This window comes from Leucoraja erinacea, chromosome 3 (genome assembly GCF_028641065.1).
Source record: "Leucoraja erinacea ecotype New England chromosome 3, Leri_hhj_1, whole genome shotgun sequence".
Taxonomy (NCBI): Eukaryota; Metazoa; Chordata; class Chondrichthyes; order Rajiformes; family Rajidae; genus Leucoraja; species Leucoraja erinaceus.
In genome coordinates this window covers 111,071,870-111,088,463 of record NC_073379.1, presented here as the reverse complement: position 1 = coordinate 111,088,463, position 16,594 = coordinate 111,071,870, and the positions used below count along the sequence as shown (strand labels likewise).

The following is a 16,594-nucleotide window of genomic DNA, read 5'->3' as shown; positions in this document are numbered from 1 at the left end:
CCTAATTTCTATGTTTCTATACTGTATATATATATCATAGGACCTTGATTTCAATGTTAAAATCTGTCTTCTGAAATAAATGGGCAGCGGAGGTCAATTTCCTATCAGGTTATCTTTCGTGTAACATAGCAATCAAACGATCATAAGACATTGGAGCAGAATTAGGCCATTCGGCCCATCGAGTCTGCTCTGCCATTTGATCATGGCCGATACCCATTCTACTGCCTTCTCCCTGTAACCTGTGACACCCTCACTAATCAAGAACCTATCAACCTACACTTTAGAAAGACCCAATAACTTGGCCTCCACCGCAGTCTGTGCCAGAGAATTCCACAGTTACACCACCCTCTGGCTAAAGAAAAAAACCCTCACCTCAATTCTAAAAGTATGTCATTTGTAACCATTACTTTGCCATTAACATGAACATGCAGGAAGTGGAAGGTTTATGGGTCATGTGCAGGAAGATGGGATTTAATAATTTTGTGGATGACTCTATAATAGTTGTGTATAGACAGTGGTGATGTGTATCAATAATTATAGTGGGCCATGGAATGACAAATGGAGTTTAATTCAGACAAGTGTTTGATGTTGCATTTTGGGCAGTCATAACAGTGAATGGTAGGGTCGTGGGGCATGTGATGGAGCAGAGAGATTGAGGAGTACATGAAAATGGTGTCACAGGTAGAGAGACTGATGAAGAAGGCCTTTGGCACACTGGCCTTCATCATTCAGGGAATTGAGCAAAGAGGTTGGGACATTAAGTTACAGTTGTACAAGGCGCTCGTGAGGCTACACTTGGAGTATTATGTTTAATTTTAGTCACCTAGATAAAGGATAGATATCATTAAACTGGAAAGGGTGCAGAGAGGTTTTACGAGATTGATTCCAGAACTCGAGGGCCCGGAGAGATTGGGCAGGCTAGGACTTTATTCCCTGAAGCGCAGGAGGCTGAAGGATGATCATAAAGAGATGTATGAAATCATGAGGGGAATGGATAGGCCCCCCCGGGTTTTCCGCCCCTGGCAAGAGCGGAACCCGCTATCAAAACATGGAGGGGATGGGGCACACACACACACACACATGCGCATGCATGCGCACACTCACACACACACACGTGCGAGGCTTCGGAGGCTCAATCCGGCGTTAAATGCAGCTCAACTCTGCCAGTCTCACCGGATTAACTACAGCCCTGTCTGGACTGACGGGATACCAGCGCTGCTTCTCCGCGCTGGCCATATTTCCCACCAGTCCAGGGAGGGCTGTAGGTTCACTTGGCGGGACAGGCAGAGTTGAGCTGGTTTAAGTGCTGTTTCTCTGCGCTGGCTGTGGGCCTGGGGGCATCGCGCCCGCCTGACTCCCAACCTCCCTGGCCACCCGTGAGGGCGGGGGGGGGGCACTCGGGACAGCGCAGGATCGATCCTGCCTGCTGATGAGGCGCAGGTCTGTGCCACGTCTCCCTCCACCAATCATCGCGCTGAATCATCACCTTGATCATCAGTCCCACCCCCACTCTCTCGCGGAGAGCGGAGATTTTAAAATCCGGATCACAAAAACATGGGGGGGGGACGTGTCCCCTCTGCCCCCCCCCCCCTCCCCCCCCCCCCGGGACCAGGTTGGGGGGGGGGGTGGATTTAGTTTAACTTATCTTCATGGTTGGTACAGACAACATGGGTCAAAGGACCTGTTCCTACATTGTTTTATCTTACAGGAGAAAGCACAAGGAATCCACATCTTTTCTTCGTGTGTAGATAAAATGTGTGCCGAATACAGTACACACAAATAGCCTGGAATACAATACAGTGGATCGTTTAGTGGTAGACACAAAATGGTGGAGCAACTCAGCGGGAAACGCAGCATCTCGGGAAAAAGGAATAGGTGACATTTCGGGTCGAGACCCTTCCTCTGTGTGAAGAAGGGTCTTGAACCGAAACGTCACAAGTTCCTTTTCTCCAGAGATGCTGCCTGACCCACTGGAGTTACTCCACCATTCTGTGTCTATCTTCAGTGTACCCCAGCATCTGCAGTTCCTTCCTACACACGGACCTTTCAGTGAAACCTTTTGTAAACCGCGCAGTATTTCTTTCGATAACATAACACAATAACAAACACTGAAGGAAACAATAAGTTCCATGTTTTATTAGCATTGATGTGCTCCTGTCACAAAATGCACAAAAAAGATTACTTTTATACTTGAAATACGTTCATTCAAATATTGATCGCTGGGCTTTATTATTTGACTTTTCATGTTATGCTACAATTTACATTATATTAAATCAATTGCTTCATTTGTAAATGTAATTTTAGTACTTTTCTAGAAGACATGGCAATAGTATTAATGCAGTACAGTGCAAATAGCTGCAAGGAAGGCATTCAAACATAGAAGCACATTATACATTTATTCACATAACAAGGTATCTCCAAGCCCATCGAGTCCTGTGAGACAGTCTGCGACCTGCAGCATGATAAATATTTGGTGATATCAAAACAAATTGTTTGATGCACATGCGATCCAAAAATAAACTTGCAATTTGCCCCTCGATAATATCAGATCTCCGCAGAATGCTGCAGGATGCAATCATGTATTCCGTTCTCCGAGGGTTAAATGAAGAATAACCCAGATTGACAAAATACTGCAGTGTGTTGGTGCAGGAAAATAACATAGTCAGCAAATAAAAAAAGAAGCCAGCGTCTTTCCCTTGGGCAAGACTTATGCAGCAAGCCTTGGCACTATTTTAAATAGACTCAGCAACAAACTTTTATCATATCACTGTTTCATGAGATTAAACTGAAACTGTTTGCAAACAGTGGGTTGTATTGGAATGATCCATATACTGGAACATATACTCAATGTACAGATGAAAAAGTTGTATGTTTGAGGCGAGATATTTAACAGTTAAAGAATATAAAGGTGGCATTGATAATACCCTTGATCCAGAAATCCCTGCAGGTATCTGTCGAAGCTTCAATGAGATGCCTGCTTTCAACCCTATGTGTTTCATATGGTTATTGACAGAAGAATCCTATAACAAAATGTCATTGAAAAATAGATACAAAATGCTGGAGTAACTCAGCGGGACAGGCAGCATCTCTGCGGAGAAGGATTGGGTGATGTTTCGGGTCGAGACCCCTCTTCAGTATTCAGTTTTAAACCATTCAGAAAATTTTGGGTCTAGACCCTGGGTTGAAAGCCGAAACGCCACCCATTCCTTCTCTCCAGAGATGCTGCCTGTCCCGCCGAATTACTCCAGCATTTCATGTCTATCTTCGATTTAAACCAGCATCTGCAGTTCCTTCCTACACATTGTGTCTTTGAAAAACAATGGTGTACATCGTTGGGTCTTGTAAAAGCTTACACGACCCCCTTATTCCAACTACAACATTTTGCATATGGTTTTAAAAGTAAAAAAACACTCAAATCTACATTGGAATTAAGCGTATATATTTAAATCAGTGCGTAGGAAATTACACCCTCACTTATCCATATACAGTACATACTCAAACAGCTTAAAAAAACAACATTTTTATATTTCACATATGCTGACAGATTTGAGATGAGCTAAGGAAATATGAAAATTACTGAGAGCATACAGCTTCCAAGGGCATCTGCTGCACAAACAAAATAATACATTCAGCCTAATTCTTTGCAGTTTATGTCCAATTATACTCTTTAATACAGTTTGCAACTTTCTCTGTTGTAAGTCTCAAAAACAGCTGTCAATTTATTCATTTTGCCAGATTCAGGCTTTCTGCTCTTAGATACAGTGAACCAATTCATCTCAGAAACGTTGGCTTTTCCGATCGAGAGAGTCGCAGTTTTACTCAGTAACTCATAAGTGTATATTGTTATTCCTATGTTGCAACAGAAACATATATAAAGAATGTTACAATGACACGAATATATTGCTAATCCCTATGGTTTCTCTGCCCTGCAGTTTTGTTTTCAGTTTGCTATCCTGAGTTCTTAAACTATTAATTTATCTTAGAATTAACAGAAATATCTCTGTAAAGTCATTCAATGCACAGTAACACTTCCCAGGCAAACCCTACGCAAAGCATTTGCAATATCCGTAAGATTGCAGCATATAATATTTTGTGAAAAAAAGGCACTGCCCAGCCAATGGCACAACATGCACAATATATTGATCGCAAACAAAAATGCAGAGACTGCAGCAGGATATAGTACAATAATTGTATTGCACAGCATTGTTGGCGATCAGGGATTTTTATAGCATGCAATATTGCTCACTGTACAGTTTGAAACACGAATGGGCAGAACATGATTTCTCCATTATGAACTTTTAAACATATAAGCAGCTGCACGCCATTATCCATTCTCAGCTCTGTCCGAGGCAAACTTTATACAACTTTAAAACTCTTCATTTTCTCTTTCCTCATCCTGAAAACAACACCCACTACTCAGGACTTATTGTTTCTGGAGAAATGACACTTTCTCATAGGCAATTTCCAACTCTCTAAACCAAAGCCATCTCGCTACCATCATTCAGCATGTTTCTTTTTGAAACAATATAAAAAACTCCCTCCATTTATACAGCACCCTTTAATAAGTCAACGTTTCACAGGAGCATTATTAAAAATGATGGCAATACACACAAGGAGATTTTAGTGCAGATGCCCAAAAGCTTAATTCAAGAGGTAGGTTTTAAACTGTCTAAAAGATAGGTGGACGTGTTTAGTGGGAGTTGTTAGGTCGTGCAGCTGCACAGCAAGTTACAGTGGAGAACATCATTTTACGAGAATGACAAGATGCCTTCCATGGAATAATGCTGCAGAAGGCATCTTTTCATTTCTCATTCACCACAACTTTACACATTAGTTTTGCAGTATTGCCTCCATTTTTTAAACATAATTTTGCAGGTGACTTTTGTCTCTGTTATCTCCCTGTTTAGAAATCAGGTAGAAAACATATCTTTTATCTTAAATAAAATCTACAACTTACTGGCTTTATGAGGCTCACCCCACTTGGTTATTTGATTTCCTTAAGGTCTCTCTTCCAGCCCCACCACATCTAATTAGTATAATTAGATTATAATTAGTATAATTAGATTGAGGTCCAATGCTAATTGTGAGGTTCAGATGCTAATTTCAGGGTGGGGAGTGAATGACACATAGTCTTTAGACTTTACTTTAGAGATACAGCATGGAAACAGGCCATTCAGCCCATCGAGTCCGCGCCGACCAGCGATCACCCCTACACTAGCACTATCCCACACACACTAGCGACAATTTACAGAAGCCAATTAACCTACAAGCCTGTACGTCTTTAGAATGGAGGAGGAGATGTGCGGTCACAGGGAGGGCGTGCAAACTCCGTACAGACAGCACCCGTAGTCAGGATCGAAGCTGGGTCTCTACCACTGTGCCACTTCTCATCGGATGTAGAATCACCCAACGGACAGTTCTTACAGGGCCTGCTGGACACATCTCCTTCCTAAATTACCATGCTTCTGTGCTCCTTCATGTCCTTGTGAGACCATACAAGTCAAGTCTGACAGCAGACGTACAGCCCCATGAGATGCCAGGAACAGCTGCCAATGTCATCACCACAAATGCTTTCAGTACAATTATCTTTTCACCATCAAAATGAAGCTGGTTAAAACCCAGACACAAACAGGAAAACTAAAAAACATTCATTCATGGGTTAATTAGATATGAATTAGTTCATGTTAGTATCCATTGAAATACAAATGCTTTGAAATTTGCAAAATGAGTGAGTTATTACACATTTGGAATTACTTTAAGCAAAAGTTTAACCATGCAATATCCTTTGATCTCACTGGGATTTCCGGCTAAGAACCACCATTGTGGTATTTCATGTAAGGAACCAAATTATGTGTATGCCAGTCAATGCTTTGGATTCCAACTTGGACATTGAACACGGTTCTTCATTAGAAAGACAACTATTTTTCTATTTCATAACTAAATTAGATTGTTTTCTCTAGGGCATTTGCGGGGAGAAGTGTATGAAGTTATGAGAGCCATGGATATGACAAGCAGAATCTATTTCACAGGGTGAAAATGTTAAAGATTGAGGGCATAGGTTTAAGGTCATAGGGGGGGATTTAAAGGAGATGTGTGGAGCAGGTTTTTGCACAGAGGGTGGTGGGTGCCTGGAATGTGTTGCCAGGGGTTGCGGATACGATAGTGCCACTTAAGAGGTTATTAGGTAGTCTTGGCTTTTTTACTTAACGTGGCATCTAGTTCGGCATAGTCGCTGAAAGAACTGTTCCTGTGCTGTACTATACTAAGTTAAACATTCTATGTAATTGCTGAAGAAAGGTCTCGACCCAAAACGTTGCCTATTTCCTTCGCTCCATAGGTGCTGCCTCACCCACTGAGTTTCTCCAGCATTTTTGTCTACCACACATTTAACAATGTGCTTCTGGTGAAATATTATTCTAATCTATACCAACTTTTTTTCTTCTTCATGGTCACTCCTCCTCAACTCCTGGGTGTTCTTGTTTGTAGACCATATGGTCACCCTGCAAGTTTAGTTTTCCCACTAGAAATTGCTTTTCAATCCAAATGCAGTAAAACAAAGTGGCATAGATACATAGAGTCATGCAGATATATAGAGTCACACAGGCCTTTTAGCCCAACTTATCCTGACCAAGATGCCCATCTAAGCTCGCCATTTGTCATAATTGGGTACTGATTGGGGATGATCAGCCATGATCACATTGAATGGCGGTGCTGGCTCGAAGGGCCAAATGGCCTACTCCTGCACCTATTGCCTATTGTCTATTGTCTATTTCTCTCGAAACCTTTCCAACACATGCACTTTTCCAAATGTTTTATACTTGTTGTTATTGTACCTTCCTCAACCTCTTCCTCTGGCAGCTCGTTCCATATTCGTACCACCCTCTGGGTGAAAAAGAGGAACAGATCGAGTAGACGCACCGAGTCTCTTGCCCAGAATAGGGGAATCGAGAACCAGGGGACATAGTTTTAAGGTGAGGGGGAAACACTTGAGAGGAACCTGAGGGCTCAATTTTTCACACAAAGGGTGGTGGGGGTATGGAACGAGCTGCCGGAGGATGTAGTTGAGGCAGGTATGATCACGACATTTAAGAAACATTTAGACAGGATAGAATAGGTTGACAGGGATATGGGCCAAACGCAGGCAGGTGGGACTAGTGTCTCACTGGAGTTCCTCAATACATGATAATAACCCCCAACCCACTCCCAAAGAAAAAAATTCATCCACCTCAGGAAGGGTTTTGCTTCTGTCCGATATAAAATCTACTCACACACTGAAACTGGCAGAACGTATGCTTTATTTGATGAATTATTTAACCGTTGGATTATGTGCACAGCAAGACCTGCAAAGGGTTGTTCAACAGCATTTGATTACCATTTAGAGATGTAACAGACTCACTCGCACCCACACATATACACCCCTTCAACGGCATCTTAACCTCTGTTGAAAGAGCACAGGTGACCTTCAGCTGAATGAGATGAAGGTATTGCTTTTCTCCGACAAGTCATTATTCTGCACAATAACTTCAATAATCGGTCTAGGGAGAAGGGGAATGTGCACCATGCATTGTATTTAAGGACAAAAATTCAGCTAGTAAATTCATTAAATACAACATGAAACAATTGTGGAATAACTAGAGTGCCGAGGATTGCAAAAGCACACAATCAGAGAGATACATTTTGGACAATTATTAGTTTCTTGTGGGAATTAAAGGTGTAGCGACATATTTTTTCCACTGACATGCCCAACTTTCTTGGAGTGCCAGAAATGCACCATGTTTCAGAAAGTTTACAAAGCAAGACGAATCCAGAATGCATATTTCACTGAAAAGAACTAAAATATTGCCTGAGAAATGCACATTTTGCAACTGAATGATATTACATGACTTAATGCCTAGCCATGGCATGCCCCGATAGTTGCCGAATATTAGGCATGGCGAGGACAATGATTAGGATCATTTTGGTTGAATGCTACTTAGCCAGAAAACAAATTGGTGCTTAATCTTGGTACAACTTCCTATAAAAATTATATTATTTCTAATATTTAATGACTATGATACATTACAACAAAGAAAAAAAATGTCTGGCTTGCATGGAAAATGACATTGTACAGTAAGAAAAACATTTTTGTATCACAGTTTTGGTAACATGAGTTCATATCGTTGAAAGTACATCCTTCACATGTGCAGAATTGAAATAATACTCATCTCCAACTAAGCTTTGACATGAATGATCAGTTGCCTCTGAAGCAGTAGACGCCGTATAGCCGATGTTTTTTATCCGGGAAGCCGGAGAAACGCACGGCTGCTTCGCTCTCACTGCACCGATGGCGGGGTCTGGAGATGGGATAGCGGACACTACCATCGGCAAGCCAGCCCGCATCGCAGCGGTCGTAGCCCAGCAACTTCCAGGCAGCGTACATCTGACCAACTTTTGCAATCTGGGAACCATCTCGGGCGCAGGCCTGCACGGCTTCTCCATAGGTGAGCTTCCGATGGTAAATCAGGTAGTAGAAACGCCCTGAGTGGAATTAAAAATCGATAAATTAGAAGAGTTCACAACGAAGGAAACAGTCGCAAAATGCTGGAGTGACTCAGCGGGGCAGGCAGCATCTCTGGAGAGAAGGAATGGGGTCTTGATCCGACATTTCCAATGACCGACTGGAATTTAGAAGGATGAGAGTGGATCTAATAGAAACATATAAAGATTTAAGGGATTAGACAGGTTAGAAAGGGATTTAAGGGATTAGACATTTTGTCCGTTGTTGGGGGAGTCTAGAACCAGGGGTCACAGTTTGAGAATAAGGGGTAGGTCGTTTAGGACTGAGATGAGGAGAAACGTTTTCACCCAGAGACTTGTGAATCTGTGGAATTGTCTGCCACAGAAGTCAGTGGAGGCCTTTTCCCTGGATGTATTCAAGAGAGTTATAGCTCTCAGGGCTAACGGAATCAAGGGATATGGGGAGAAAGCAGGAACGAACTACTGATTTTGGATGATCAGCCATGATCATATTGAATGGCGATGCTGGCTTAAAGGGCCAAATTTTTCTTTACATATTGGCAACTAGACTAATCATGTACAGACTTTTTGTTGACTGGATGGAAGGAGTTTGGAAGGATGAGGGGGACATCATTGAAAATTACCGAATAGTGAAAGGCTTGGATAGAGTGGATGTGGAGAAGATGTTTCCACTAGTGGGAAAGCCTAGGACCAGAGGCCACAGCCTCAGAATTAAAGGACGTACCTTTCAGAAGGAGATGAGGAGGAATTTCTGTGGCATTCAAAGCCACAGAAGTCCAAGCCAATGGACATTATTAAGGTGGAGATTGATAGATTCTTGATTAGTATAGGTGTCGGGGTTATGGAGAGAAGGCAGGAGAATGGGGTTGAGAGGGAGAGATAGATCAGCCATGATTGATTGCGGAGTAGACTTGATGGGTCGAATGGCCTAATTCTGCTCCTATAACTTAGGAACTTATGCAACAAAAAAGCTTTTCATTGTACCTATGTAGACGTGACAATATTAAATCAAATTAGATCTTCCCCCATTATGGTCGTTCTTATGCAATTCACAATATATAAATAATATGTGCAAGATGTAAAAGAGTCAAATTTTGACTATTTTCATTACCTTACATTTCTTATTAGAAACATAGAAAATAGGTGCAGGAGTAGGCCATTCGGCCCTTCGAGCCTGCACCGCCATTCAATATGATCATGGCTGATCATCCAACTCAGTATCCTGTACCTTCTGCCTTCTCTCCATACCCCCTGATCCCTTTAGCCACAAGGGCCACATTTAACTCCCTCTACACCCTTATACACCCGCCCGCTCTCTCAGGTCAGATAATCAGCTGCTCCTGAGTGGGCCTAAAACTAAGCTGAAGCTCAGAGGGGACCGTGCCTTTGCTGTGTCGGCACCCAAATTATGGAACCATCTGCCTCTCCACATTAAACAGGCCTCTTCTCTGTCTGTTTTTAAATCACTTCTTAAAACCCATCTCTTCTCCATGGCCTTTGATACCCAGTAAGATGTCGACTTTATTTCTTTACTTGATTTAATTTCTTATTTTTTGATTGCTTTTATTCCGTGGCTATTATTTTTACTCATGTTTTATGTCTTTTAATTTAATGTTGTATTTCATATGTAATTTTTGCGCCTCATGTGAGCTGTTATGGTGTCTGTTTATGATGTCTTGTTTATTCTTCTGTACAGCACTTTGGTTAACATTGGCTGTTTTAAAGTGCTTAACAAATAAAGTTGGATTGGATTGGATTGGATTAAATATAGCCAATGAACTGGCCTCAACTACCTTCTGTGGCAGAGAATTCCACAGATTCACCACTCTCTGTGTGAAAAATGTTCTTCTCATCTCGGTTTTAAAGGATTTCCCCTTTATCCTTAAGCTGTGACCCCTTGTTCTGGACTTCCCCAACATCGGGAACAATCTTCCTGCATCTAGCCTGTCCAACCCCTTAAGAATTTTGTAAGTTTCTATAAGATCCCCCCTCAATCTTCTAAATTCTAGCGAGTACCCTATTCGATAAATTGTCCCTAGTGTGTAGGTGAGTGCTAGTGTACGTGGGGATAGCTGGCCGACGTGGACTCGGTGTGCAGAAAGGCCTGTTTCCATGCTGTATCTCTAAAGTCTAAAGTCTACAGTGTGGAAACAGGCCCTTCGGCTCAACTTGCCCACACCGGCCAAAATATCCCAGCTACACTCGTCCACCTGCCCGCTTTTGGTCTGTATCCCTCAAAACCTGTCCTATCCATGTACCTGTCTAACTGTTCCTTAAATGTTGGGATAGTCCCAGCCTCAACTACCTCCTCTAGCAGCTCATTCCATACACCCACCACCCTTTGTCTGAAAATGTTACACCTCAGATTCCTATTAAATCTTCTCCCCTTCACCTTAAACCTATATTCTCGGGTCCTCGAATCATCTACTCTGGGCAAGAGACTCTGTGCATCTACTCAATCTATTCCTCTCATGATCTTATACACCTATAAGATCACCCCTCATCTTCCTACGCTCCAAGGAATAGTCCCAGTCTACTCAACCTCTCCCTATAGCTCAGACCCTCGAGTCCTGGCAACATTCTCATAATTCTTCTCTGTACCCTTTCCAGCTTGACAACATCTTTCCTACAACACGGTGCCCAGAACTGAGCATAGTGCGGCCTCACGAACATCTTATAAAACTGCAACATGATCTCCCAATGACTATACTCCCTGAGGGGGTACTGTAATATACAGCTCCAAATCATCTCTCCTCAGCATTTAATTTAGTGCTAGCCAAGTGGCCCACAGGTCAACTAACTCTGAACTTATCTGAAATGTTTCTACCTGTCGGGGACCCCATGCCTTCAACAAGACTAGAGAGCTTTAAGGTGAGAATGCAAAGTTTATAGGAGAAGTCGGGGTATGGTTTTTTTACAGAGTTGGTGAGTGCCTGGTATGTGCTGTCAGGGAATGGCGGTGGAGGCAGACATAATTACGACATTTAAGTTGCATTTAGGTAGGCACATGGATATGCAGGGTGTGGAGGGAATTAGATCATGCAGGCAGGTGAGAATAGTTTATCCTGGCATCATGTTCAGCACAGATATTTTGGGCCGAAGGGCCTGTTCCTGTGATGTACGGTACTACGTTCTAAATGGCTCTATTACTGGAACACACGGCTACTGCTAGCTGGGCATAGAATGGTCAAATGAAATAATTTTCAGGTAGAAGAGGAGAATTATCTTTTACGCAGAAGGAATTAACACTGTTTGACATCACTCTTGTTCACTTTGATTTAAGCATTAGGCCAAGATCCATTGTTATCTTTGCTGCTTTCCATGTATTTCTCTGCTAGGTACAATCTCGAAACGCTATCCCCCCCCCCCCCCCCCCCCCCCCCCCCCCCCCCCCCCCCCCCCCCCCCCCCCCCCCCCCCCCCCCCCCCCCCCACCCCCCCCACCCCCAACCCATCACACTGCTGCTGCTCAACCTGCTGAGCTCATCTGATTGTTTCTCAAAACTCAACTTGGTAATATTTAACATAATGTATAGACGTGACAACATCTCTGAAATTCAATTTAATTCCACACAACAGCTTTAATACTACTGAGTCGGGATGGGACTGTTACTTCTTAACTCTTAAAACCTGCTGGTGAATACTAATGTAGGCAGCGTGTATTAATATTTTCATAGAACAATGCAGCACAATATTTGGCCTTTCAACCCACAATATCTGTGCTGAACAGGATGCCAAGACAAACTCTTATCTGCCTAAACTAATTCATATCCCTCCTTTCCCTGCATATCCAGATGCCCTATCCAAAAATCTTTGAAATGCCACTATAGTATCTGTCTCTACCACCACCATCAGCGGCACATTCCAGGCACTCACCACCCTCTGTGTAAAAAAAACTTGCCCCTCTCATCTTAAATCTGCGCTCTCCAGTGTTTGATTTTGCCATTTTATGAAAAAAGTTTCTGACTCTAAATGACATTTGATTCAACCAAGTTTCATCTTTTCATGATTTCATGTTTCTATACAGTTGGAATGAAATATAAGTGTATTTAAATATATTTGAATAGTTATGAAATATGTCTACAGTCAGCCACTAAGGGTTCTATATTAATCATTTTCACTATGGTCAGGTCGGGGGGAGTTCCCCCTGCCACGGGTACCATGTAATCCCGTGCTACCTTCTCCATGGTCGGATAGTCGGCAACTAAACCGTCTCCCCCACCTGGTTTGCCAGGTGAGGAGGGGGCTGTGGACTCCCAGCAGGACCAAAAACAAGACTTGTCAAAGGGTGGATGAGCTTCTAGCGAGCCAACGGCCATCCACACTTCAGTAGAAGTTGCGATCACCGTCGTACATGGCATTGTAAGAAATGATGATAAAACACACATACGCCAAAATCCTATACTTCCAGCGGCGGAAGTCCGCAGGAACTGGAGGACAGAGATGTGTGGTGCGTCCGTCACCGTTCCCGTTGGAAACCAGCAACACTGCACATCTCGTATGTGTATGTGACAAATAAACTTGACTTGACTTGACTTGACACTGAGTCGCTAATGTTTTCTTCGATGATGAATGAATATGTGGTTGTTAAAGAAGAGGACATGACTTCAGAATTAAGGGACAGAAGTTTAGGGGTAATATGAGGGGGAACTTCTTTACTCAGAGAGTGGTAGCGGTGTGGAATGAGCTTCCAGTGGAAGTGGTGGAGGCAGGTTCGTTGGTACAATTTAAAAATAAATTGGATAGGCATATGGATGAGAAGGGAATGGAGGGTTATGGTATGAGTGCAGGCAGGTGGGACTAAGGGAAAAAAGTTGTTCGGCACGGACTTGTAGGGCCGAGATGGCCTGTTTCCGTGCTGTAATTGTTATATGGTTATATGGTTAAATTCTGCTGTTCCAAAACACATGCAGAATGACACGAAGGATGAGAAGCAACAATATATCTTGGTAAAGTGAAGCGTGAGGTGGGAAGGCATTTCTCTGTGCAGAGACATATGGGGTATGGTGAATGCTTTCTGGCAATAATTAGGTAGTTGATTGAGAAGAATACAATAGCATCCTTCAATGGAAAGGAGATGTAAAGGGAAAATAAGAGAGCTATGGGGAAGAATAGAAGATTTGTTTTGGGTTGGCCAAACAACTTAGCATAGAAACAATGGACTCCTTCTGTGCTGTGACTTTTGTTTAATTTTTCTTAGAATACAGAACATTTATTTCAAGCCCGCGTCTTCCTTTGAGGAAAGTTAAGTTGAGATATCTACAGAGATGTGATCTTGGCAATCATGCCAGATTAATGGCTGCAATGAAGTCTGCTATTGATCAGGTTTATTTCTTTAATAGAAATTCATCGTCAGGGTCTCAACATTTGAGCTGATGAAATTAATAATAGTGTTATATTAAAATGGCATTGATTTACCAGCTTTGTTTCAGTTTTCACCAGAGAGCAGTGATTATAATATACAATACTTCACTGTCGTTATGGCACTGCAAAATGTTCAACCAGTCACTGCTTGCGTAACTTGCAAATGGTGCCAAGCAAAGTAAACACAATGATTTCAAATTGTAATCCCAGGATCTTTAAGGAAACGGCTTTTGCCAATTGCAAATTACTTCCACTAGCCAACAGAAAAGTCCACATTGTGTAATATAGTCGGGCTTTTCATTCTCAGTTTTCATTTGGCAATCTAATAGTGTGCATTAATCCAAGCCTCTTATAGGCATTATACTGATATTGTTTCTCTGCTATAGACATTCTGGCAGAGGATTCCCTGGTCACATATTAGTATTAATGTCCAAATGTTCTGTATCTGACTTTCTTCTGCATCTTGACATCTCGCAATTTCATTCAATTATCATTCTCCATCTGACTATTCCTCTTCATGTACTAATCGTAACCACTGTAAAACCAAATACAGTTTAGAAGCTTAACTCAGGTGAATGACAAACATTACAGGTGGAAGACAACAGGTTATTGGTGACTCTTATGCCCCTGTCCCACTTAGGAAACCTGAACGGAGACCTCTGGAGACTTTGCGCCCCACCCAAGGTTTCCGTGCGGTTGTTGCAGGTGGTTGCCGGAGGTTGCAGGTAGTGGAAGCAGGTAGGGAGACTGACAAAAACCTCCGGGAACCGCACGGAAACCTTGGGTGGGGCGCAAAGTCTCCAGAGGTTTCCGTCCAGGTTTCCTAAGTGGGACTAGATTATCTTTGATTGGACTTTACTGGCTTGACCTTGCACTAGACGGTATTCCCTCCATAACACACTGAATACTGTGGATGGCTTGATTGTAATCATGTATGTTCTTGCCGCTGACTGGTTAGTACGCAAAAAAACCATTTCACTGTACACGTGACAATAAACTAAACTGAGCAGAACTCCAGATGAACTCAGCAACTTATGCTGACACTCGTTTATAAACTGCCCTTTATATTACCACGCTTTTCAATGAAAGTAAAACAAATGAAATTATTTTTCTTTAATTTGCTTAGAATTTCTTATGTCATCGTGAATGTGACAGAATAATTCATGTTATAAGATTGTAGAGGAGCATATCATTATATCTCAATTAATCCAATCGGCACGGGGCAGCACGGTGGCGCAGTGGTAGAGTTGCTGCCTTACAGTGCCGGAGACCTGGGTTCGATCCCGACTACGGGTGCTATCCGTACGGAGTTTGTACGTTCTCCCCGTGACTGCGTGAGTTTTGCTCTGAGATCTTCTGTTTCCTCCTACACTTCAATGACGTACAAGCTTGTAGGATAATTGGCTTGTAATACGTGTAAATTGTTCCTTATCGTAGGATAGCGTTAGTGTGTGGTATCGCTGGTCAGTGCGGACTTAGTGGGCTGAAGGGCCTGTTGCCGTGCTATATCTCTAAGCAAAGTAAACTAAGCAATCAATGCGGGGGGCCTCATTGAAATATACAGAATAATGAAAGGCTTGGATAGAGTGAATGTGAAGGGGATGTTTCCACTAGTGGGAGAATCTAGGACTAGAGGTCATAGCATCAGAATTAAAGGACATTCTTGAAAGAAGGAGACGAGGAGAAATGTCTTTAGTCAGAGGGTGGTGAATCTGTGGAATTCTTTGCCACAGAGGCTGAGGAGGCCAAGTCAGTGGGTATTTCTTAAGACAGAGATAGATAGATTCTTGATTAATACAGGTGTCAGTGGTTATAGGGAGAAGGCAGGAGATTGGGGTTAGCAAGTAGAGATGGATCAGCTATGATTGAATGGTGGAGTAGACTTGATGGGCTGAATGGCCTAATTCTACTCCTATTCCTTATGACCTTTAGAAGGATGAGAGGGAATCTTATTGAACCATATAAGATTATTAAGGGTTTGGACATGCTAGATGCAGGAAACATGTTCCCGATGTTGGGGAAGTCCAGAACCAGGGCCCACGGTTTAAGAATAAGGGGTAGGCCATTTAGAACGGAGATAAGGAAAAACATTTTCACCCAGAGAGTTGTGAATCTGTGGAATTCTCTGCCTCAGAAGGCAGTGGAGGCTGATTCTCTGGATGCTTTCACCCCATATCGACTCTCTCTTGAGAGTCAGATGGAGCTCTTAGAGATAGCGGAGTCCTTATGGGGAGAAAGCAGGAACGGGGTACTGATTGTGGATGATCAGCCATGATCACAGTGAATAGCGGTGCTAGATCAAAGGGCCGAATGGCCTTCTCCTGCACCTATTTTTTATTGTCTATTGTCCTTATGACCTTAATTTTGCAATGAATTATGCTGGATATACATATGAAAAAACATAACTGGTTAACTGCATCATCCATCCTGCAGCCAGATGTATCGCCAATTCCTCTCAACAAGTACGACGTTAAGGACCTGGCGAAGATCCTGAGAACTTCAAGCAAAATAACTATTCTGCTTTTATTTAAAACATCTCAGAGAAATTCTTCATTGAACTGTAAAAGCATTTAATGAAGCACTAGGAAATTGCAAAAGTCCTTGTGACTGTTGGTGCTGCCACAATATCATTCACGCCGTGACATGCCTACATCAATTACAATAATGCATCTAAATCTGTCCACTTCATCCAATATTCAAACTACCTCAGATAT

At 42.5% G+C, this 16,594-nt stretch overlaps 1 protein-coding gene across 4 annotated transcripts in view; it reads right to left on the bottom strand.

The window, feature by feature from the left end:
• Positions 1-2,109: 2,109 nt before the first annotated feature.
• Positions 2,110-16,594, bottom strand: part of hapln1b (hyaluronan and proteoglycan link protein 1b) — a 118,251-nt gene continuing 103,766 nt past the window's right edge. For all 4 annotated transcript variants that reach the window (XM_055633388.1, XM_055633387.1, XM_055633386.1 and 1 more), the window contains exon 5: positions 2,110-8,517. In XM_055633388.1, the coding sequence (XP_055489363.1) occupies positions 8,231-8,517 (287 nt within the window). In that variant the 3' untranslated portion in view covers positions 2,110-8,230. The remainder of the gene's footprint in view (positions 8,518-16,594) is intronic.